The 23,917-nt window shown below is 35.9% G+C and overlaps 2 protein-coding genes and 1 pseudogene across 4 annotated transcripts; all 3 read right to left on the bottom strand.

Annotated features, from left to right (window-relative positions):
• Positions 1-2,205: 2,205 nt before the first annotated feature.
• LOC132186854 (abscisic acid receptor PYL4 pseudogene) lies at positions 2,206-3,396 on the bottom strand (annotated as a pseudogene).
• A 5,453-nt stretch (positions 3,397-8,849) lies between these two features.
• On the bottom strand, positions 8,850-16,748 carry LOC132187543 (SNF2 domain-containing protein CLASSY 1). Of its 3 annotated transcripts, none has more exons than XM_059601887.2 (6): positions 16,446-16,748; positions 15,354-15,480; positions 14,314-14,564; positions 12,099-13,499; positions 11,726-11,872; positions 8,850-11,107 (listed from the first exon to the last, which is right to left on the bottom strand). In XM_059601887.2, exons 2-6 carry the CDS (start codon positions 15,403-15,405, stop codon positions 9,173-9,175), a joined length of 3,786 nt encoding a protein of 1,261 aa, XP_059457870.2. In that variant the 5' UTR covers positions 15,406-15,480; positions 16,446-16,748; the 3' UTR covers positions 8,850-9,172. The 3 variants fall into 3 exon arrangements, with proteins under 3 accessions (XP_059457870.2, XP_059457871.2, XP_059457872.2); XM_059601888.2 differs by lacking the exon at positions 16,446-16,748 and adding an exon at positions 15,966-15,982; XM_059601889.2 differs by lacking the exon at positions 16,446-16,748 and adding an exon at positions 15,566-15,581.
• Positions 16,749-20,136: 3,388 nt separating this feature from the next.
• LOC132186090 (dehydration-responsive element-binding protein 2C) lies at positions 20,137-22,243 on the bottom strand. Its single transcript, XM_059599891.2, is given in 3 exon segments — positions 20,137-20,356; positions 20,359-21,548; positions 22,086-22,243. Coding segments are annotated over 2 exon segments (1,059 nt in total). The 5' UTR covers positions 21,385-21,548; positions 22,086-22,243; the 3' UTR covers positions 20,137-20,323.
• Positions 22,244-23,917: the final 1,674 nt, after the last annotated feature.

A 23,917-nucleotide genomic window follows, 5' to 3' on the forward strand; every position in this document is an offset into this window, starting at 1 on the left:
GTTAATTTTGGGGACAAATATATCATTTTTGGGATGAATTCGTAAAATATGTATATTTTATAAAGAATTGTAAAAAATTTGGGTGGACATTCATCTCCCCACCCTTACACTTGGGTCCGCCCTGGGGGAAGAGATTTGCCACTTGTTTTTGTGTCGTGGACCTCCCAATCCATTGATTGAATTGATTTTAAAGGGATTTGGATCCCTTGTAATTGGAATCCAAAGTTTTAGTAATTAATTTGTCGTTTGAATTGCCTTTATCATTAGGATCTATGATTCGATAGTGTGAGAGAACGTCAATGAAATTAACCTGTCCAAAGAGGAGGAGTATTCATGAGATCAATAAGCTGTGAAAGATATGGGCCCTTGCTCTAATTAACATGGAATTCCTGTCCGTTTGAGAGGCAGCTGGCTTAGTTAAGAAAGTCGTGTGGAAGAAGGGCACGTCCAGTCAAATCACCCGTGGGACACAAGAAAATGGGTGGGTTTTGGATTTCATTCTAATGCAAACACGGGGGACATTGAAAGCCTCCTTGCCCACTTGCAATCCAACTTGCAACACATAAAATACAAAGAGATGTGGAATATAAAAGAGGAAAAATATATATATATAACAAGTTGCCTTAGTTTCTACAACAAGTTGAGTTGTTAAAGCCAAGTTGCAGTGCAGCTGTTGATTTCTTCAATGCAGAAAATAGTTTTTTTTTTTTTTTTTTTTAATTCCGAATTCAAACTAAAATTCCAAGGCCTTTTTTTCTTTCTTCAATTAAATAAGGTTGAAGTGTTCTTTTTTATTTTTTGTTCTTCCTAGAAGTTTCAAGGAAACTTACAAAAATACTAATCCCGACTGTCATGCACTACCTACTAAAGTACCCTAGCATTAAAATTTTAATTATATGATGCACTCAAACGACAATGAAATGGAGATTTATCATAATCACCATCAACAAAATACTTTTTTTTTTTTTTTTTCTTATTTACTGTTGTGTTGAAAAAAAGCATTTGGTCAACTTTATCTCGTACGAGGTCTGTCATGACTGCACCCTGGAATCACGTATTAGATTATTATATACATATATAAACGAGTTCGACTTGGATAAATGGATACAGATTCTCACTAATTTGCTATTTAGATGGTTAGAGTGTTAGGCATATCATATATTATTATTTTTTAATTAACTTTTAATTATTATTTACTATTAAATTTATGAATTGATCATGTAAATCATACACAAATTTAATACTTAATTGATTCATTCATATAGTTCATTCACTATATAAAGATAGTTAAAATAATAAATTTTATTATTTATTTTTAAGTAAAAGATAGACAATTCAAAATTTGTTTAAAGTGAGGCTATATTAATTAATTTAATTTTATCACATTGATTGACTAAATTATTAACCGTTTAGACAATAAGTTTGTTAAAAAATCTCAAATTGGATAAATAACGGGATGTCTACTTATATTAAGTATGGATGATAGGACATCCTCAAATGTTGAATGGATTTGTGCCGGAAATAGTATATTTTAGTCATACTGTCCATGCTGATCAAGTGATCAATATAATATATAATGTTAAATATCACTTATTTATTTATTTATTTTTATCTAACATTGCTACTATATCAATGTCAATTAACCCTTGAATTAGATATTGTTACTAAAAAAAATCAAAAAATTGGTTGATAGTATGATTAAAAATTTATCTAACATTGTTACGTGGCGACATTTGATTGGTGCTAATATGGCGTTCCATTAAGTTTTGGACGAAATTTTAACGGAGGTATCATCTCTGTCTTTATCAAAACCACGTGTACCTTCTGTGATCCAAATAAAACCCTATGAGACAAAAAAATAAAGTGATAAAACCCTAGGGAAAATTAGGTATTTAACCCTAAAAGTAAAATAAAAGTACGGTTTTTAATATAATTACCCTATTCAATAACAGGAAATATGCATTCAACCACTACAAACAACTAATGTAGAACGATTTACTGTATCAAATTCCATATCTTCTAATTGCTGACAAAAAGGGGCCACATTTGATAAATTTCGATTACCTATGATAAAATTAAATTAGGGTTGTGCTGATGAATTTCTTCTCCAAGAAATATCTTATGCCAACTAGGGTTCAGTGATCAGTACAAGAACAAGAAGATGACAGGAATTAACAAGAATGGAAGACATGAAAGCAAATTAAGTAGGGAGAATTCACAATGAGTATATATATATGGTACCACTTTCAAAATTACATACACAAAAATTAACAAAACACACACAAAGAAATTAAGAGACATGAATATACATAAAACATAGACTATTTGATACACCTGTGATATTTTATAATGCTAATGTAGGAGCTAGCAATTTATAAGCACCTTCAGAAGGGATTGATGGTAAAGGAAAAAAGATCTAAACATATACATATAGGGGTAATATCTTAATATCATAATATATAACAATATCATATTATCATATTATCACCTCCAATCATTGCCTTCTGAGAGAGCCTTCACAAGAACCTAACACTCTACGAATTTCCCATAATATGGATCTCAATGATCCACGACAGCCGATCCGACCCATATCAGAAACAGAAAGAAGCAAAAGAATCATTCACGAATCAAGACCAATATTATATCTCGTTTCTTTGTTTGTTACGCTCGAGCCATGGTCTCGGCGATCTGAGTCAAAGACTGTAAATTGCAACGTACTATCGTGTCCACAAACACGCACGTCTCTTCCTTAGTGTTGCCGGGCGGTACATCGACCACGTAGGACTCGACCACCACCGTTCCTGTTCCGCCGGAAGAGGAGGCGTGGAGGGTAGTGACGGACCGGTAATTGTGGAGGCGGTGGTCCCCACCGACAATTCTGAAGCTGATGACGTGGCGATCGTCGTCGAGGATCTCGAGGCGCTCGGTGCTGGACTCGGCGGGGAGACCCGACACCACTTGGACCTCGCGGAGCGTGCCCACGTTCCCGTCGCCGTCGATCACGTGGCAGCTCTTGAGGAAGTGCTTGTATGCCTGCGGGTTGTCGAAGCGGCGCACCACGGACCAGACAGTGGAGACGGGCGCGTGGATGGTCTGCACCACGGCCGAGCAGCACTGCTTGGGCGCGACCGTGTGGGTGTGGTAGCGAGCCACGGAGTCGGGTACTGGGACGACCGGGTGGGTGGTAGTTTGGGAGGGTTTGGGGCGGTTGACGGTGGCGGGGTTGGCTCTGCGGACTTGGATCGATGAAGGCATTGTGTTTTGTCTGTTTTTGGTTTTCTTGGGAAAGTTATGGCCGTCTCCAATACGTATTGACGGTACATATAAATAATATGCTTTGTGAAAAGAAAGAGAGAGTTTGGGCTATTTTCTTTTGCCCACTTGCATTAGTTTTGCTCTTTCCGATCCCTCACAGGCAGAGAGAGAGTGGATCTTTTAGACTTGTTGCGAGAGAAAGGAGCTTTGATCACGCCGTACTTACAAGTGGGTCGTCAAGTTGCAACTTGTTTGGACTATGTTTTCGCCTTAATTATCCCTTTCTTTATTTTATTTTATTTTTAAAATTAATATTAAATTCATTAATAATCAGGAAATTCAATTAAGAATTCATTCATTTCAAACATGATCCATGAATGTTTTTAATTCTCACGTTCACTAGCCCAAGTACAACAATATCAGCTTCCTGGCCATTTTCACATGCATGTTCAAAATCCCTCTTAATTATATCATCCACAAGCTCTTTAAATCTACTCTTATTTATATAGCATCTCTCTCTAATATGATTTTTTTTGTAACTAAATTCTGCATCTCCTCGCTCTCACATTTCTCTAACATTTCCTTCATCACATATAGAAGTTTCCCAAACATCTCGAGCTGAAGGACAACTCCATAGGATATGGTTGATGGTTTCCACTTCCAACCCACAAATAGGACAATGAGGATCGGACAATACACTTATCCTAAATATGTTCTCTTTAATTCGAAGTAGATTATTCCGCACTCTCCATAAAAACATTTTTACTCCCACTATGTTAACTACTAATATTACAATATTGTTCTTGTCTATTACTCTATTTAAAACGCATTGAGATTGTCAAAGTTGGTTTTAAAACGCACATGGTATTATGTGTATATACCAGTCGTACAAAACAGGTGACAAGATGATAAACAAACACACAAATATACGCCAATTGGTGCTCTAATAGTTAATGCAGGTGGTAGTGGTTAAGAAAACGGGAAATCGGGAATTGTCTAAAATAGTGATTAAGAAAATAAATGTTTGTAACTAGAAAGAAACCCTTGCAAAAGGTCGATGCTTGAAAGGTGATAGATGATAATGAAATTAAATTTTCATTATTGCTAAAGACGTTCCACTTATTTGGGCATCTAATAGAAGACATAAGGCGTGTACAACTCACACTATCAAGGTGGAATTGTGTCTTTGTTCCTCACAAGGCAAATGAGCTCGAGACGGCTTATAGGTTGGCGAAAGCGGCCAGTACTACTGATGTCAGTGATAAAATTTAGAAGGGTAACACTCTTAATTGTATTAGTAATATATTGTTTTGATGGACCAGTTAGCTCTATATATCTCGATGATTGTTGTTGGAGTTCTCATACTCCACCTACGATTTATTATCAATAAAATTCATCAATTTAGTTTTTTTTTTTAAAAAAAAAAAAAAGTTAAACAAGACATATAGAATATGAGAGAATAAATAAATCTACTCTAATAGAGTTTGGTTTGCTTCCAGTGAAAAAATAACTAGAGATTCTCCAAAAAAAAAAAAAAAAAAAAAGAAGAAGAATTAAAAATAGGCTCTAGTGAAAAAATAATTAGAGTTTTCCTCTGGTCTTCTAATCTCTACCCGTTTATTTTTCACAAAAATTTTCAATAATTTTTTCACTCGAGAAAAGCCAAACAAATTCTAATCAGCCTCATTTTATTATTAAAAAGGCCCAAGTGTTGTCTTTCTTTTTCAATGACATGATTTACTAGCGACCATGGTTATTATTAGCTAATTAATTAATTACCTGCATCTTGAGAAAAAAGAAATATTATTATTTTCTTATCCATTTCACAATTGACCACAGCTGCCACATCTTGATTTTTCGTTTCTTCTTTTGGTAATATATAATTATATATAGTTTGCCTCTTTTTAGACTCAAAGCCAGTGAAAAATTATTTTCACATTTATATATAAAAAAAATTTTCAAATTAAAAATTCAAAACACATTAACAAACCGCTATTTCTGCCCTCGGAATTGAAAAAGTCTTATTGTTTTTTTCTCCATCCTTCTCTCTCTCTGTCTTCAATTGGGGGTTCGGTGTGGGGGATGGGATATTTCATTAATTAATCCATCCATCAACTTGGTTCTATTTTATTACCGATATCTACTTTAATCATCTTTTTTTTAATTTAATCATCTCTTTAGAGATGCCGTTTTACCGTCTATTAATTTACTTTATTTTAATTAAGCATGATTCCGGCCATCTCCATAAACTTTGTTTTTGTCCAATGACCTCTATTAATTTCTTACCAAGTTGATCGTTTTTAAGTTGGAGCCGCTCCTCACATGATGCTCTTACTAGAAAACCTATTTGTTTGTCTCTATAAAGTCAAACCCTAGAAATGACGCCTGAACTACCGTTCCCCATAATTTTTTATTTTAAGTAAAAAGTATTGGTGTAATGGCTCCAAATGGCCTTCCCATATTAATTTTTTTTCCCAAAAGAGATGAAATAATAACAATGTTTGTTGAAATATTTTTTCGAGCAGTTAGACGGGTCATTTGCAAAACAGAGAAAAAATGGTTACTATAAATTAAACTCATTGGTCCTTGAGGGATCATAAACACTCCTATAGTTAAGTCAGTAATATATTTAAGAAAATACCTGAATAATAAAGTTTTGAGAGAGAACTGTACCGTACCTCTAATCCCTAACTTTAGAGATTTTTTTTTTTTTTGGTTGCTACTTGGTAAGCTTATAACTATATATTTGATATTTTGTTCAATTATTTTTCATGTGCTGAAATGCCAAAGTGGGATCCACCGCTAATTTATATCCACAACAATCTTCCTTTTGGGTGAATCGTAAGGTTTCGAAGAATTTCTACTAAGGGCCGTTTGTCAATTGGGACAAATTTTCAGTACAACCAAAAACTTTGCCATCCTAAAACGTTACTTGAAAAAGTTTATGTGCGTACGTGTACAAATATGCGCGCATCATATTTGGAATATTCTCATGAATGTAACGTAGTACTAGTGCATGTAGATGATATCATCTGTGCTGTACTAACCAAGCAGGCATCCGACACAGGCCATTTAAGCCGCACAATTGAGTTCTTTGAATATGTTCTTCTGCTCGGACATGTAAGTTTGTGTTTTTGGCAAGTTTTTAAGCCGTCGCCAAAACACAAACTTTTACCTGGTATTAAAGAGAAAATGAATGATGATTTAACAGAGATTGATGGAACTTTTGGAATGAGTGGTGTCCAGGAAAAAAATGTTATTCTCAAGAGGCAGTTTAATCGATTGGAACCACACTTAATAAAGTGGAAGTCACTAGTTCGAATCCCCCTCTCCCTCTTATGCGGACATGTCAAAAAAAAAAAAAAAATGTTGAAACACAAAACCCAGCTAAAATTTGAATTTAATACCACATCGGTTAAGAGGGCGAAAAAACAAACGTTTGACTGGAACAATCTACGTATGTAATGACCGTTAACAAGTTGTGTACAGTGAATCTGGTAGAAGAAAACATTAAGGCATGCATAACAAAACAGACCAGAATCTGTAATAGTTAGATTTGTCAGCGAAATGGGAAAGTTCAAATAAGTATAGCCAAGTTGGCTTGTCCGCATGCACGATATTTTAAATAGGACGGAAAGAACAAAAGGCTAGTCAGGGAAGTGAATCTGGAAGGAGTCTACGAGAGAGAGAGAGAGAGAAGAAAAGGTTTTTGGGTGCTTCTTTCAAGTTGGTGTAATGCTAATTTTAGAACTCCAACTTGATGTGTTTTTTGTTGAAGGAACCTTCTGTCAAGAAAAATCTATTAGAGGCACTTTATCCAAATCCCAAACCCAAAGGTTAACCCCACCATCCTGTTTTTATCTAAGTATTTGTTCATGTGTTTGAGCCTATCTTTGGAATCTCTCTCTCTCTCTCTCTCTCTCTCTCTATATATATATATATATATATATATATATTCTTGTTCCAGTTGTTATGTTTTAATTTTCAACCCAACCAATTGTTTTCTTAGATCAGACAATACTTCTCTCTCTCTTGAGAAGCGTGTAGAGTAGGTTGACAAATTGTACCAAACTAGAGGAGATAATTCATGTTTGTGTGTTGGGTTCGAGTTATGTTTAAAATTACTAATCTTAAATGTCGCATGTCGAATTTTGGTTGTATCGAGTTATTGATATAAGACTAGATAGGGGTTAAACTAATTGGGTCAGATACGTTAACTATAATCTGTTAATTTTGTGTGAAATTATATCAAAAATTAGCAACCCCCAATTCAAACAACAATTCCTTTATTGAGTTGGCCTGTTTCGAAAATTAGTAAATGTATCAAAAGTACATCTAATTACCAAATGAGCTACTTTTTATCAGATGTTTAAAAGCATTCCCACCAAAGCTATGTCCATCTCAATAATCAAAATTAATATCTGCAAATATTGCTTAGGAAAAAAAAAAAAACCCTAGCTGAAATTTTCCAAAACTATGCAACTAATTGGTTATCTGCTAATGATGCACCAATAGGCAATAATTAATGGCTGGCCAAACCAATATTCTTAATTTTTCTCAATTTTGGTGCAATGTATCCACGACCAAAATAGAGCAGGATTTCCTGCTGTTTGGTCAGATCCAGATTTCGTTCTTGAATTTGTACTGCATTTACCTTTTGGGCTGTGTTGTTGGGGTGCTCATCCTTTTTGTGGTCAATTAGTTAGTCATGTAACTCGCTTCCCTTAATTGAATATAAAAATAATAAATAATAAAATAATAATAAAAAGCAGGATTTTTCAAATTTTCAGACAACACGAGGCATGGACTTTTGCGTGTATACGTAGATGACATTCTAAATATGGAAAATTCTCTTTACTTGACCAAGCCTCTACCAATTGGACTGAAAGACCCGGTCTGAGTCTGAGAAATGCTTTTTTTTTTTTTGGCATTCTACCAACTATCTACTCACCATCTCTTCTCTCTTTACTTTCTTGAAAAAAAAAAAAAAACAAAATGCAAGTGATGAGATGGTGAGTAGATGGTTCCTAGAATGCATTGTAACATTCCTCATCTAAGTCTGACTCTATGCGGACGTACAAATTAATTGTCCTGAAAATTTTGCTTTTCAGTGACAATTAAAAGGACGATAATTTACTTGAATGATAAAGAATAATCTAATTTTTTCTTACAAAGAAGGGACGGTGAAAGGGGATAAAAGAAAGAATATTTTAAATAAAAATAGTTAAAATGAATAACTAAAATAAATGATGAGATATAAGCACTTTGATCCCTTATAAAATAAGAAGAGATCGCTAAAATTTGCTGAGCATGTGAATGCTCATGCTCAACAAATTTCTTTTCTATTTTAGCTAAGTTTTAGATACCTACTCTTCTAAAGCACATTCATCTTGCTTTCTCTATTTTAGCTATCCACTTTTACTATTCCAATTCCTTTATTCTTATTTGTAAGAAGAAAAAAAAAATTGAGGGGAGAGAGAATTATAGAGTAAAAAATTTTTTTTCTTATTTACTTCGCAAAATCTTCCTTTCCAGCAAAATACATGCAGAGCTTAAGCTCTAGATGGCAAAAGTAAGCAATACTAGAAGGAGCATATTAGAACATTAATTAAATGATTAAATTCATAATTTCTTATCAACTTAAACTCTTAGAGAAACTGGTGATTTAACGAAGCACATATGAGTTGAGTTCAGGCTGTGTGCAATATTTGAGCAGTTCAGCTAAGTTTCATACAAGGAGAGTGGTCTATGAAATGACGAGAGCAAATAAATCTTGATGCACATGAGAATTCACATATGCAATAATAACATGATCGGATCTGCATGATGAATTATGGCATTAAGCCATGCATCTCCCTGAGAGTACTAAGGAGCCTCCAATGGAAAAGGCAGGCAACTGCACTTTCATTGCCTCTGATCAACTTGTTGAAGCCTTTTCATTCTTCATGATCATATGGAATGTTTTAGTTCGATCCTCCTCCACCATTTCCCTTAAAACATCATCTTCAATCTTTTCAGCTTGCCAACGAGAAGGATCCTCCACAAATGCCTCACTGAAAATCATACTTGACACCCACTCCTTCCACGTCGTCCTTCGATACTTGTCTTCTTCGAGCGTGCCCGTTTGCAAGAGCTGATACACATAAACTACCCTCTGCTGACCAGGCCGGAAAGCCCTTGCTATAGCCTGCTTTGTCTTGGAAGGATTCCATTCAGAATCCAATAATATCACCCGAGAAGCTGCTGTCAAACTAATCCCTTCAGCACAAGCTGTGATTGAAGCAAGAAGTACCCTTGATGCCCCCCCTGCCTCCTCAAATTTATCCATCACTCTTCCTCTTTCAAATAACTCTAAATCCCCAGTAAGGACCAAAACTTCTCTACCCCTTTGCCACTTGAAGATGTGCTCAAATAACTCCAGAAACAATTTAACAGGTGCAATGTTGTGGCAGAAGATGAGTACCTTCTCCTTCTTGAAAATGCGATACACAAGATTCAAAACAAATCTTACTTTTGAGCCTTTCTTCAGATCAAACTTGTACTTGTCAAGCTCCATTAGCTCCCTCATGTTAAAAAACTTGCTAGCACAGCTTGTGGTTTTCACTAACCAAGGATGTATTGACCCAAGGGTTATGAGAAGCTCTAATTCCAACGGATATCCATGGCATTCAGCCATTACTTTGTGCAGTTTAACCAAGATTTCATGTTGTATGTCAGTTGAATTCATTAATAAGGTGTAAATCTGTAAACCAGGAAGGCTGTCACTACTTCCACCTTCATACACATCTATAAATCCATTTGTGATATTTCTCAACATGTTTATACCCTGCCTCCTCTCTTCTCCGACGTTTGAATCAATTCTTTTAGCAATCTTATCCAAAAAGAACTTTCTTGCTCGGGCTTCTCTCAAATAGAGTGCTTTTTCTGTCCCTTTCTTTTGCCTCTTGTATTTTGGGTCTAATTCCTTCAAAACTTCATTGACAAACATGGGTCTTGCCAAGCAGAGGGTGTTAAAATATTCACAGAAATTGTTCTGAAACAATGTACCTGAAAGCAATATTCTCAAGTCTGTTTCAACTTTCATCAAAACCTTCCTCAACCTTGATTTTGTACTTCTAGGGTTGTGCCCTTCATCTAGTACCAATATCCCGGGACTTTCCCGCAACACTCTAGCCATAAACCTTCTGTGTGCAAACTTTGAGTCTTCTCGCATTAATGCTAGAAATGAGGTATAACCCATGACAAGAACACTTGGGTGTGCATGCCACTTCTGTACTTTCTCTAGGCAATCCAAAACATGCATGACATCATCAGTGGGCTTTGGAACTCCTGGAAAAGACATAGGTTTGTGAAAGGATGGTGATTTCTGCTTGAAGACTCTGTAGGTTCTACGACCATGAATTAGATAAACTGGAACAGGAATTTCCCACTTGATGCATTCCTTGTACCAGGTATACAGTGTAGTCTTTGGAGCAAGAACCAAGGGTCGTTTTCCAGGGAACAATTTCAAATAGCTAACAAGGAATGAAATAATGAGAAACGTTTTCCCAGCTCCAGGAGAATGAGAAATAACACAACCACCTGTTTTCTTGGATGCTGGTTTCATAAGTGAAGGTTTTAAAGACCCAGCAATATTTCGCCATAGAAATTCATAAGCTCTTTTTTGGTGCAAGTGTAATTTTCCTCTAAGTTCAGGGATTAAGGCCCACACATTCTCATTTTCTTCTGATAATGGCACATCAGCAGAGGCTTGACGACAGAGAACTTCCAAACCATCATCTTCATCCGGCTTATGCATAGAATTTTCTTCATTGCATTGCTTCTCTTCTGTGTTCCAGCTTGTGAATTGCATCTGGAGAAATAAACAAGTAAGCAGGTATCTTGTGAAACAACGCCGTCACTATAGAATAATGAAAAGTGATGAATGTACAGGGGTATGAACCCGACATTCATTGTACCATGTAGTAGAGCACTGTCATGTGTTAAACCACCACTTATCCTAAAAGTATAAGCGGACAGCATGTGAAATATTTTAATTGAAATAGAAGGTAAACTATGGGAGTTAGGGTCGGAACTTATGACCTTTGTTTTGATACTATGATAAATAATCACTTATCCCAAAAGTTTAAGCGGATAGAAAAAGGTCAATTTTTTTTTTTCATTAATATTTAATATCATTGATAAACCTAATCAGATAATTTGGCCCCCATTCAGAGGCGTCTATGTTATTTTCTAAGACAAATGGATAGCCTGAAAAGGAAATGGTACATCGCACTCCAGGATCATATACTTCATTGTTCTTTATAGGTTTCAAAAAAATTAAACATTCTCCCCTGCATATTCAGCACATATGGCAGCAGAATGGTATCAAAGACATCCTGCCTCCGTCTAGAGGGCAGGAAAAAACAAAGAGGAGGCAAGATTAGAAAAAATTGAAGAAAATAATTGCATTCATGAGTTCCAAACTTACAAAGGGTGCTGAAACATCTCTTATCTCAGAGCTCACATAGCCGCATCTAGAGCACAGAATTCCAATTTCTTCATCCAATTTGTATTCATGCTGGCAACTTTCACTTAATTTTTTCATGATCCCAATGGACATTCCAGCGTTTGAGCCCTGAAAATCATTTTACCAGACTGAATGAGCCTTAAGGGATGCAGATCCAATAAAGACTAGAAAAGATTAAGATAAGCATGTGTTTAATAATTTCAAACATCCCTTCTTTAAACCATTTTCTCATTACTCCACAAGAGCTTCCACACACACACACACACACAGAGTTATCAACTGAGGATCAAATAAATAGAGACTTTGATCCTGATAACAGGTTAAGAGTCTATACCTCATTGTCTTCAAAAAGATAACTTGATGCCATGGCTAGTTCCATTTCTTTCCACAACATGTCAGTCTCTGAGATCTCCCCCTCATCCTCATCTGGGGGCGGTTCCAACCCCGTGCTTTGGTCCAAGCTGTTTGTTTCTGTGCATTTTTTCCACTGGTCAATGATCTGTGGCTCATCTTTCTTGACTGTTGTATCCATGTTCTTCAAGAAAGAATTTATCATATCCTTGTATGCACCAAAACTCAAGGATCTCTTCTGATAAGTTCTTTCTTCACTAGGAATATCCCTTTTTGTATATACAGAGTGATGTCTTTTTCTTTGGACTTCTCTCTCAGAAGCTTTTCCTTCCCATCCACCTTCAAAATCCATATCTTCCAAGCCAGAAATTTTCTTTGTCTGTGCTTTAGGGGTACTATCAATGTAATAATACTTGGAGGAAATTTCAGTGATATCATCTTCATAATTTCGGCGACTCTTGGCATGATGGTGATAGTGTTCAAAGGCTATTGGATCACTTTCATCAGGCAGAGGAACAATAGCAAGTTGATTTTTATGTTCTATTTGACTAGCTATGCTCGATTTTACCTCCCTTGATTTACTCTTACTTTTGCAGACTAGTAGATCTTTACAGGGATTTTTACTTCGGGAATAGATCTTTTGTTCAACCTCATTTTGCACTTCTGAACTGGTTGCATGATTACCAAACAGGCAAGCCAGTGGTAATAACATTTCGTCATCTTTCCACTGTTCTATCTTGTATGGCCTGGTTCGGACAAAGCCAACATCTATCTCTGACGCACTATCACAGCCAAGAAAGCGCTCGGGTTGTACATTTCGACGTTTGGAACGTCGCAAGCCCGTGAGATCATAAGATGGTGATCCAGCTTCTTGCATTTCAGAAGCTGGACCTGCCTCAATGGCATCTGCCGGAAAAAATTGTACTACAGTGGGTAGTAAGATATCATTTTCTACTCTAAAATTTACAGCATTTAAGTAATTACCCGAGTCTAATGTACAGCTGTCGTCATCAGCTCCCAAAATTTGATAGACAATCTTGTTTTTCACCGATCTTACATCAAAAGCAATCTGTTTAAAAAGTGATGCAACAAGCAACCATGAAAGCTCAGAAACGAATTTCCCCAGAAACAATTTAGTTTTGGGCAACTCAGAGCAGTTCTCAGAGTAAGCCCAACGATAGTGTCGATCTTCACAAGGAACACGTTCAAGCCTTTGGAGGATGGAGATTTTATCGATTCCCACTATGCTAGCCTCTTTACTAAGTGTTCCTGTCTCTGAACCTAGAGGGCCTTGGTTAACATAGAAATTAACATAAAACTGGCATGAGCAATGATATTCATGAGGCTTCCTCTCAATAGAGCTTATTCTAGCATCAAGCCACACCTATATTAGAAAGAGAAATCTGCTAATCAAACATGTATAACAAAACAAGCTAAGTATTATATAAGAAATAATAGTCATATGCAAGCTGAGCACGCTAGAAAAGTGGCGTGACAATCAGTCAAGCCAGTAAAAATGCATGAGTTTCACATGCACAGGAAGAACCTTCGGTATTAGGACTTGAGTTTGGTAATTGCATTCCCTTCTCTTAGAGCTCAAAAGAGCACCTAAGCCTTTTTCTTTTCCTTCTAAGGTATCAATCTAGCACCAGAATGTGCAACAATACTACGGAACATAGACTTACAATCATCACATAAAATTGCTAAAAGCTGTGAAGTAAAAGAAAAGAATTTAGAACTCAGTCCTAATTGCAAAAATATTTAGAAGTACAAAGAATAGAGGGGGGAAGGGGGGGGGGGGGGGGGGGGGTGATAATTTCAACAAGTCAACAAAGAATAACTTTAAAAAATAAAATAAACCATGGTACTGAAGTATCATTGCAGACATAAGCAAAAAGCTATGCATTTTATACCAACCCCCCCCCCCCCCCCCCCCCCCCCCAACACACACATACACACCGCTACTACAAAAAAGTGGACATGTAACTTGGGAGTTGCAAAAAAAAGATTGGCTTGATATTGTCAGTAGGTTTTACACATGAGAGATAAGTAAATAAATATAAATATATTATGTATGCGCAACACGAACGCATGCACACACACACAAAACATGTCGAAACATTTGGGCTGTCAGCGTTGCCTGTTGAAGCTGTGACAGAGAAATCCAGGTTACAAAGACTAATAAAAATGTGACTTACAGGCTCCCGGTTTTCCTCATCTGAACTTTTTGCATGTTGAGATGCTGAAAGCACACATATGTCGATGCCGGGTCTCAGATAGCAGGTGCAGTCAGATAAAGTAGCTTGCCTTGACCGTATACGGAGGTTTGAGAAGGGACTTTTATCCTCAATTATGTACTGACTATCCATGAAATGCATGGCCATAGTCCCATTTATGATTCTGATGAGCTCCACTGCTTCCCATGAGCCATACAAAAGAGCTTCAAAAGCTGTCAGATGAAAAAGCAGTAAGTTCCTAGGAATTGGAACAGGTTTAAGAACATTCACATAACTCCCACAGAAAAATCTCTGGTATTCGATAACCACAGAAATTATATAAAATTGTTTCGTATCAACTGAAATGAACACATCGCGTTAAATTATAGCAATCGATTCATGGTTCAAAAAGGACTAATTTCTCAATATTCATTACATTCTCCAACGTATTTGATGACTCCAACGTATCAACTGAAATGAACACATCGCGTTAAATTATAGCAATCGATTCATGGTTCAAAAAGGACTAATTTCTCAATATTCATTACATTCTCCAACGTATTTGATAACTCCATTCCTATAACCCTATCACAGTAGTCTTCCCTGGTGGTAAAGTTATTAACATCATGGAGCAAAATTAAAAAATAAAACAAAAATTTTAATCCCCCTCCCACAACCAAAAAAACAAATGTAGGGAGGGCGTTCAAGTGCCCAGTGACTTCTCATGTTTCAGGACTTCATCACACTCAGAACAGGTTCTATAGTAACATCAATGATGGAAATTCGGCAGCAATTTGTTCCTTTTTTGGTATAGATAGGAATAAACAGTCTTCCAACTCATGATGCAAAAATGGCAATACCTACCTAATGGTTCAAACATGGCAACTGAATCCTCATCTTACCAGAAATCATAAGCTGAAGACAATCTATATAGTTTCAATTCAAAAGAAAAGAAGAAATAGTATACAACTTATCAACAGTAAAATAAAATAAACGAATAAGAGGGAGGAGGTAATTCTTACGGTAATCATCAAATACATGTTTGGATTGATGCAGATGCCTTTTCTTCATCATTGTTGACTAGTTAACAGGCTCAATCCTTTCAAGTTTCAACAATTCCCACAATCATAGGTACAAAGTCACATATATCTGCATTACATGGACAATTAGGTGCATTTCAAACCCAAGTTTAATTGAACAAGGTGCAAAATTCAAACAAGATCCCAAGGCTTACAGAAATTCCAGCAGGTTGTATCAAAGTTGACTAGGCTTCTACTTATATACATGTAATAATGCGATGGCTGGTTCTTCTTCTACAGGATTGGTTTGCATGAAGGTTATGCATTCAAAATTTCCATTTCTGCAAATTTCTGCTAAGTCCTAACCTCAGAATGATATTAGAAAACCTATTACCATTCTACATGAAGCACAACAAGCTTCATATCACATCATATTAATAGCAATTATTAACTTCATTCAATTTCAGAAGAGCCTTACTAATCAAATATTAGAATCATAAGAACATCCAACCTTCCATCTCCTTGCGGTACCAAAAGGGACAAAATAATAATACTAATAATAAAAGAAAAAAAAAAAAAAGGTAAAAGGTAAAAGGCTTAAAAGATTCGCACTACCGAAAAGACAATAATGCATTCAGAGCCCTGGCTCCAGAATATACTCGTGAGCCACTAACTTTCCCTGAAAACCTCCAACGACACTTTTATCTTATTAATAAAAAAAAAGGTTATTCCTTTTCCGAAGAAAATAAAGAAAAAAATAACAATCACATCATTAGACAGAGACCCCCAAAGTCATAAATGGCGTTAGATAGCAGCACAAAGCAACGTTGGTTATTCACTCAGATGGATCAAAACAGAGAAAGTTTTCTTCAAATGGCAAAAAATGCATATTATGATTATATACCCGAAAAACGCAAAAAAAACTAGAAGTATTGTTAATCACACAAAACATTTACAACAGTGTGAGAATCAATCAATTTACACAAACTAAATCACCACAAGATTTTTATCCAAACTGTGTCGACAGTCGACAGAGCAGAAGCTGCTACAATTCCAGGAAGACCCAAGAAAAAACATCAAATACCAAAACTTCACCTTAGAAAAGAAAGATCTGGGTCTGACTGAAATGAAAGTCAGATTCCGGCGAGTTTGGTGCTTGGAAATCAGATAACGGTCATGTCTAAAAGGGGAAAAAACTGGGTATATATTGGGCAAAGAAAGTGAAGTGATGAAAGAGAGAGAGAGAGTGAATGAGTTAATAGCTGAGTGACGGAGTAACGGGAGACAAGGACAGTACAGCATAGAAGAAATCTATAAAACTGATTTATCTTTTACTGGGGCAGTCTGAAATCCTTGAGTTTCGTGCTTTTGCATGAGCAAAAAGTGGTAGTTGAGACTGGGAACACTCGCGGTTAAGGGCAGGTGGAGTAGATAAGTGGAAATGAGGAGGGTAGAACAGAAATTCTGTGTGGATTAACAGCTCTGATGAGTTGTCTGAGGTAGTTGGGTGGGACCATCGGGGTGATGTCAGTGTAAGCGTGTGAGTTCGTGACTGGGACAAATATTCGGTTGTGAAACCTTATAGTCAATAGTCATATGCTTTTGTCTCGCTGTTGACTTTTTCGGGCTTTGAGCTGAACCAAGTTCTTCATTCGGGTTAGTGGGCTGAGCCCAGTCTTACTTTTTATACTCATTTATTGCTTCATAAAATAAGCAAAATAGGGGAGTTGGAATATAGGGGAGTCACTAATGCTACACGTTTTAAGTCATTACTACTTTTGTTTAACAGTTTTGTAAAAGTTGCTAACATTTAAAGTCATTTAAAACATGATACATTAATTATTGGTGTAAAATTGGCATAAAAAGTAGCATTATTGTTATTCTTCGGTCTTCTAAAATAATAGACAATTAATCCTCCAAATTGGTTGAGAGAAAGTTTTTTTTTTAAAAAAAAAAATCGATTTATTAAATTGATATTTATTTAATTTTTACATATATTTTTAACGGATCCAAATCCTCTCCCATTATTGGGAGAAGATGAGGCTCTCATATTGTTGATCATCACCATTCAATTTAATCCAGCCCACATTATACCACGTGTCTACTCAAAATTAAATTCTAAAATATTAATTAACTTTTAAAAAGAAAATTAAAATTAAAATAATAAAAAATTTAAAATCAAAGAAAGAAAAAGTTGGGGTGGCCGAAGCCACCCCTAGCCCCTACGCTCAATTAGGGTGGCCGGCCTCCCTAAATTTTTTGTTATTTGATTTTAAATTTTCTTTTCTTTTTAAAATATAATTAATATTTTATTATTTAATTTTGATTAAGACACGTGACATAATGTGGGTTGTTTGATTAAATTTAATGGTCAGGATCAGCAATATGAGAGCCTCATATTCTCCCACTAATGAGAGGGGATCCTTTTTTTTTTTTTTTTGCATAAATGAGAGGGGATCCTTATCCATTATTAACATGGCACGTGATTCTTATATATATATATTTTTTTAAGATGCATGTATGAAGTAAATACAAGTGCTAATTTAATGTACTGTCTTAAATAAAAAAATTTCCAACCAAATTTGACAAGTCTACTCATACCTTGCATATAGATGTGTTTTGCCATTAATGTTTTTAGCAAATTTTGGGTAACTTCTAAGGGATAATGTTAATGAGATGCTTCTCAAAATTCGGAAAGTAACTAACTTGTGTGAGCTGGAAACTTCAGTGTTTCTTTCCCACGGGTTCTTGTATTAGATTTGACACGTGATTCTGTCTATTTCGTGTCTATTTCGGTATTAGCTTTAGTTTAAAAAAGGTCACTTTTTTTTTTTTTTTTTTGGGTGTTAAAGTAACGGCCAAAGAGAAGGAAAAAGGAAAAGGAAATAATACATTAAAAAAAAAAAACACACGAGTGGGATAGATAATTTAGTTCAATAAATGGTTCTTTACATTGGATTCTTGGCCGACTGGTAGGGGTGGGCAGATTAATCGATTACCGATTACCTGCTGTGTACCGATTTCGACCGAATCGATATTAATCGTAATCGATATACCGATATCTTTATCGGTTAAATTTTTTATACCAGTATGTTTATCGGTTCGGTTCGGTCCAGTTAAAAATTTCATATTGGTTAACCGTTTAACCGATATAAACCGTTAAGTAGGGATGCCAAAACGACATAGTTTTGGGATTATATATTTACCTATGTAACCTTATCTTAATTTGGGTTTGGGTAGGTTTGATTTTTTTTTAGTGATGGCAATGGATGAGATTTATTTGCCTATAGTGAAAGCATTTTTCATTAACTAGTTGTTAGTTTAATTAGCATTCATTATGTTAATTAGTCCATTTGCTTTGGAAAAATATATTTTATAATATAAAAAAAGCTGTGGTAGATCAATATAAAAAAGCTTCAATTTTTAGCCCAAAAAACAAATATTTGGGTCCCAACAAAAAGTATTTGGGCCCTAAAATAATTAATTTTTAATAAGTTATTTTAGCCCAACAAAAAGTATTTGGGCTCTCAAAAGTAAAGTCTCATTTTTGGCCCAACAAAATAAATCAATATAAAGCCCATTTAACCGGTTTAACGAAACCGTTTAACCGTGTACCGTTATAACCGATAATTTCGGTTAAAATTCTTATTGGTCCGGTATCGGTTAATAAACCGTTTAACCAAAAATTATCAGTTAATAACCGATAAGAGCCAAAACCGGACAATTTTGACCGATACCCAGGCCTACCCACTAGACACCAAACGGGCAGCCATAAGGGATAGAATTATAATTTGAAGAAAGAGGGAATAAAACTAAAAAAAAAATGGCGGGTATAAATTAATTTTAAGAGCTTCGTTTCATAAAAATACCTTTTTTTAAAAAAATAAATAAAAAATAAAAATTCAAGGTGAAAATCACTCACTACAACAAGAAGCAAATTTGAAAACTATAAAAGGAAAGAGAGCACTAATAGTAGCTAGATTGGAACCATTGGAGTGGAACAATACCGTGATATCTGACAAGAGAAGTACGCGACAATGAAGGCAAGAGAGACATTGCATCTAAATATAAAGGTCTACGTAAACAAAAGAGAAGTACCAGCAACCATGTGATATTTATTGGGCCAATGTGAGTGGTACATTTGCATGCTGATATTCGTCATTATCAATGGCTTGGTCAGTGGTCACGAATAATATTTCTGGCCGGAAGAATGACATTCTGCCGGCATCTAGGCCCGGGCTGCAACAGTGGCAACATGGGTCCTAATTTTTAGCCCAAGCTTTCAAAAGTGGTCCTAATTGCAACAATAATTGGGCCCGTAAGTGAAACCCGGACATCGAATAAAGAGAGGCTGCAAGGCCCATGTGCTCCAAGTGATTTAGGGTGTGGAGCTTACCCCGACCCAAAGTTTATCTCTTAAATTGTCCGAATTTTAGTAAAATTCGGATTGAAATCAAGATCCTTGCAACAAAGCATCGACAAGCCGCCTCACTATGCGGCTGTCTCATAGGATGCTGTTTCTGCAAAGGTATCAGGTTCTCTTGAAAGATACAATAGAAGAAAGAAAAACACGATAACAATCAATTATTGTTCTTGTTCGCGTATTATTATTGCAGTTAAGCTTATGGATCGGATAAATTGCCCCACTTTATTGTCAAAACTTACCTCCAATTAAGATTTACTGCTGCTCCAACCTAAGAACTACCAAAATATTTCAAGTTGCCTTTCTATGATGTCTTCTGCCGCCTTTGAGAGGTCACAGATCAACAGAGTAAACAAACACAAATGCACAACCAAATTTTTTTTTTCCAACATAAGTCCACACTTTTAAAGGACATTCCATTTAACAGTGTGTTTTCATAAGTGGTATAAGATGAAGAAAAACAAGCTAAATTGGGGAATCTAAAAGCTGTAAGCTCGGTCAGCAATGAAAAAATACAAAGGATATCTATCAAGCAGATTCATCCTATCTCTCAAAATCTAAAATCTGATCCTAAATTGAAGTATAGTATCCATCCGTCCCATTCTTCTCATCATCCAGCCTATCCGGCTTCAAGAAGTCAAAGCTATAATCAACTCCAGAAGGTCCCTGCTCCATATGATTCAGTGTCCCCAGCAACTTGGCATCTGGATTCTGAAACTGGTATGACAAAATTGATGGTTTCTCGTATTGATTGCTGTGTGGGAGCCCTATTTGACCAGCATCATAACCCACACCCAGTATGGATTTATTGTTGCCAAGAGGAATATTACTGTCTAAGAGCCCCATCAGTTCATCCACATCAAACATTTCATCCACGTAACCCACCAATTTCTCCTGTCCATTGTTCCAACAATTGTTCTTGAACCCAATAGGCTCATCCTTTGGCTCCTGCTTAATTTTATGGATGTCACTGCAAGTGCCATTTGTAACATGTAAGGACTCCACCTTTGCTTCTGGCTGCACCGTACTAGTTTCAGAGACTGCAGCATGCAGAGGATTGATTCCCGATTCACTTTCCCCATCCTCATTCTTCACATTGGGGTAGGCCTCGGAGTGATTTGATGTTGTCGTAGAATCTGAACCGAAGGGAGTTGAAACCGAGCAAAAGCCTGAGGAGGTGGTGGCCGGACAATAACCCGGAAAGTTGAGGCGAGCACTAGGACCATACATGGTCCTTGCAGCTTCATCGTACGCAAAGGCAGCTTCAACAGCATTTGAAAAAGTACCAAGCCAAAGCCTCTTCCCCCTGTTTGGCTCTCGAATTTCTGCAACCCACTTGCCCCATGTTCTCTGCCTCACCCCTCTGTAATTACATCGCGAGTTCTCCGGTCCTCCCTTCCCTTTCATACATCCCTTCTTCGAACCAACCGCGGGAGCTTTACGAATAGGTTTGATTTTATTACTGCAAGAATCGAGCCGGGCGTTATACTCTTTCCACTTGGCGAGGATTTCAGCCACGGACATGGATCCATCACCTCTAATCCGCGACTTCTTCCTGGAAATATTTAAGGGCAGAGAGGTCTCGTTAGCACCTCGATCACAAGCACCCATCTTTGCAAAATTCAGTACACAAGAGATCGTTTAATAGTATTGCACAGCAACCGCAACCACCTTTCAAGCAACAATCAAGCAATAAAGCTATTGCTATTCTCCGAAGTCGATCAACAACCAAATCTGTAATATGGGTATTACTCCTAATATGATACTTTCAGAATCTGCACTAAGATTGGAAGCAAACACTCCGTTAAAATCTTGAAATTCAACAACGAAACTGCTGTAACATAGATTATCAATACGTCTGGAAATCCAAATACAAGACAAGAAACTGAGTCCTATAAGAACAGAGTTTTTATTCCCAACGCACTGGCGGCTGTGGCACTTAATTATAGTATGCAAACTTTGCACGATATCTAGAGTTTCCTTCGGCTCCAAGTATTTGACCTTTTTTCTTTTTCCTTTTTTTAATGTAAAACGCTAGTAACCATAATTCATAAACCCTAAACCCATAGAGGACAAAAACGTCCACTGAAATCAAAAACCACACTGGAAAGGAAAACCGAATGATCCAAGAAACAAAATTGAATTTCCCGAAACCCAAATTTTGTTTTCTTTCTTTTTGGATGAATAAAACCAAAAATTACACTCACACAATCACAAACTCCAGGAAAAACCAACCAAGATGCACAAATCGAAAGAACAAAAGAACTAATAACATTCAAAGAAATGAAAGGAAGAGGTTTGAACGAACCAACCTCTCAGCCGGTGTAGTCTTCGACAACATTCCAATTTGTTCTCTTCGCTGTGAAAAAAAGCTTTGTGCGATACTTTGCCGTCTGATAAGCAAGGCTTTTTGGACGTCTTTTTCAGGCAGCGAAATCCAGAAATCATTTTGAGCGCGAGTTGGGAAGGGAATTTATAGCATTCTCTTGATATTTCCCACCTCTGCTTTTGGGCCTTTTTTTTTAATTGGATATTTTGACGTGGCGCTTTCTAGTCCTTTCTGAGCGCTTCGGGAACCCGAACCTTGTGGCGCGTGGCACCTGAAGCTTCCTGAGCCACTCCGAGCCCAGCTGTAGCTTTCTTTGCTCCGAAGTATTTCTCAATTTTCTCATAACTCCTTCCTTCGTCTTTATCCATTTCTGTATGATTATTTAATTTAAAATTTATACAGAAGAATATCCCAAGAATCACAAAACATTAATTATTAAAGAAGATCTTGATCTGTTTGTTTTATGCCAGGGAACACTGATCATGCAATAAATTACGCGATTGACCTCCGGTCAAAAATGTTTGCAAAAGCAAGAGGCTTGAGAAATGCACAATACTAGATAAGAGTTATGCACTGGATAGAGACATTTACTATGCATTCTCTTATGGGTAATATTAGGTATCGTTCTTTTCAAATATATATATATATATATATATATATATATATTAGGTATCATTTTTTTATTATTTTAAAATTCTTTTAAAATTAATGTGACTTTTAAAATTATCATTAAATTTTAGATGAATCATACTTGAATTTTGATCAAATGATAATTTTAAAAGTCATATTAACTTTAAAAAAAATAAAAAGATAGTACCTAATATTACTCTTCTCTTATTTTCCTTCTTCAATGATATTTCTACTTTTCAAAATTTTTATTGGATTAAATTATGCTTTGTGTCCATTAATCACATTAAGAGCCTTGCTTGATTTTTTTTTATCGGGAATATAAAAAACCAATGTATTTCTTTGGTTTCGTCAGTCGGGTGGATATTCTTACATCAAATACCAAATTCTTGAATTCCTTATGCTATTTATAATTTACATCTTAATAATGAATGTTAGTGTTATTTCTCTTAAAAAAAGCAATAAAATAAGTTATAAATATTATAAAATAGTACTATAATATGTTTTAGACAAAAAGAAATGGATTTTAATATATTTTTTGTCGTAATTTCTGTGTAGAAGACATATTAATTTCATGTTTGTTCTAACTCTTTTATATATATATATATATATATATATATAAGAGTGATGATACACATCACTCCGATTCGTGCATGAATAGTCATGCATGCCCATATAAATATTTTTATTTTTATAATTAAAATATTTTAATATTTTAAAATATTAAATCACATGGACGTGCTAAGTCCGTATGATGTTTATCATCCCTCTATATATAAATATCTCACTTTTTATAAAATTCTTTTAATACAAACTTAAGAGTATTTGTTTATTTATTTATTTGGTTGGAGACTTGGAGTGGTACGTGCCCTTCTCATTTCTCGTGTCCCATCACTAGGATTTATTGCGAAGGGGAAACAAGAAAACGGATGCCGTCTCAATGTCTCCTCTTCCTCATCCTCATCTCATCACCCATCAGCCAAGTCCGTAGGCGTGCATGTGAGCCACGCGTCACCGAGTGTACTTTTTTTTCTTTCTATATTTTGAGTATACTTGTTGTCTACTTGACGTGCGGGCATATGTCATCAAATTGGTGATGTTGCGTATTGGTTTGGAATAGCTTAAGGATGATGAAAGCTTTACATCTATGCATACGAGAAGAGAATTGTTACAAATGCAAACAATTCT

This window comes from Corylus avellana, chromosome 6 (assembly GCF_965113065.1).
Source record: "Corylus avellana chromosome 6, dhCorAvel1.hap1.2, whole genome shotgun sequence".
Lineage (NCBI taxonomy): Eukaryota > Viridiplantae > Streptophyta > Magnoliopsida > Fagales > Betulaceae > Corylus > Corylus avellana.

What these genes read in the sequence shown, in the direction of transcription:
- LOC132187543 (XM_059601887.2), bottom strand. Translation starts at nt 15,405, where the DNA reads ATGATGAAGAAAAGGCATCTGCATCAATCCAAACATGTATTTGATGAT. An exon ending in ATGAGGAAAACCGGGAGCCT is followed by an intron (nt 13,500 to 14,313) that starts GTAAGTCACATT and finishes TTTCTAATATAG; the next exon opens with GTGTGGCTTGATGCTAGAAT. An exon ending in GAGATGTTTCAGCACCCTTT is followed by an intron (nt 11,108 to 11,725) that starts GTAAGTTTGGAA and finishes TTATTTCTCCAG; the next exon opens with ATGCAATTCACAAGCTGGAA.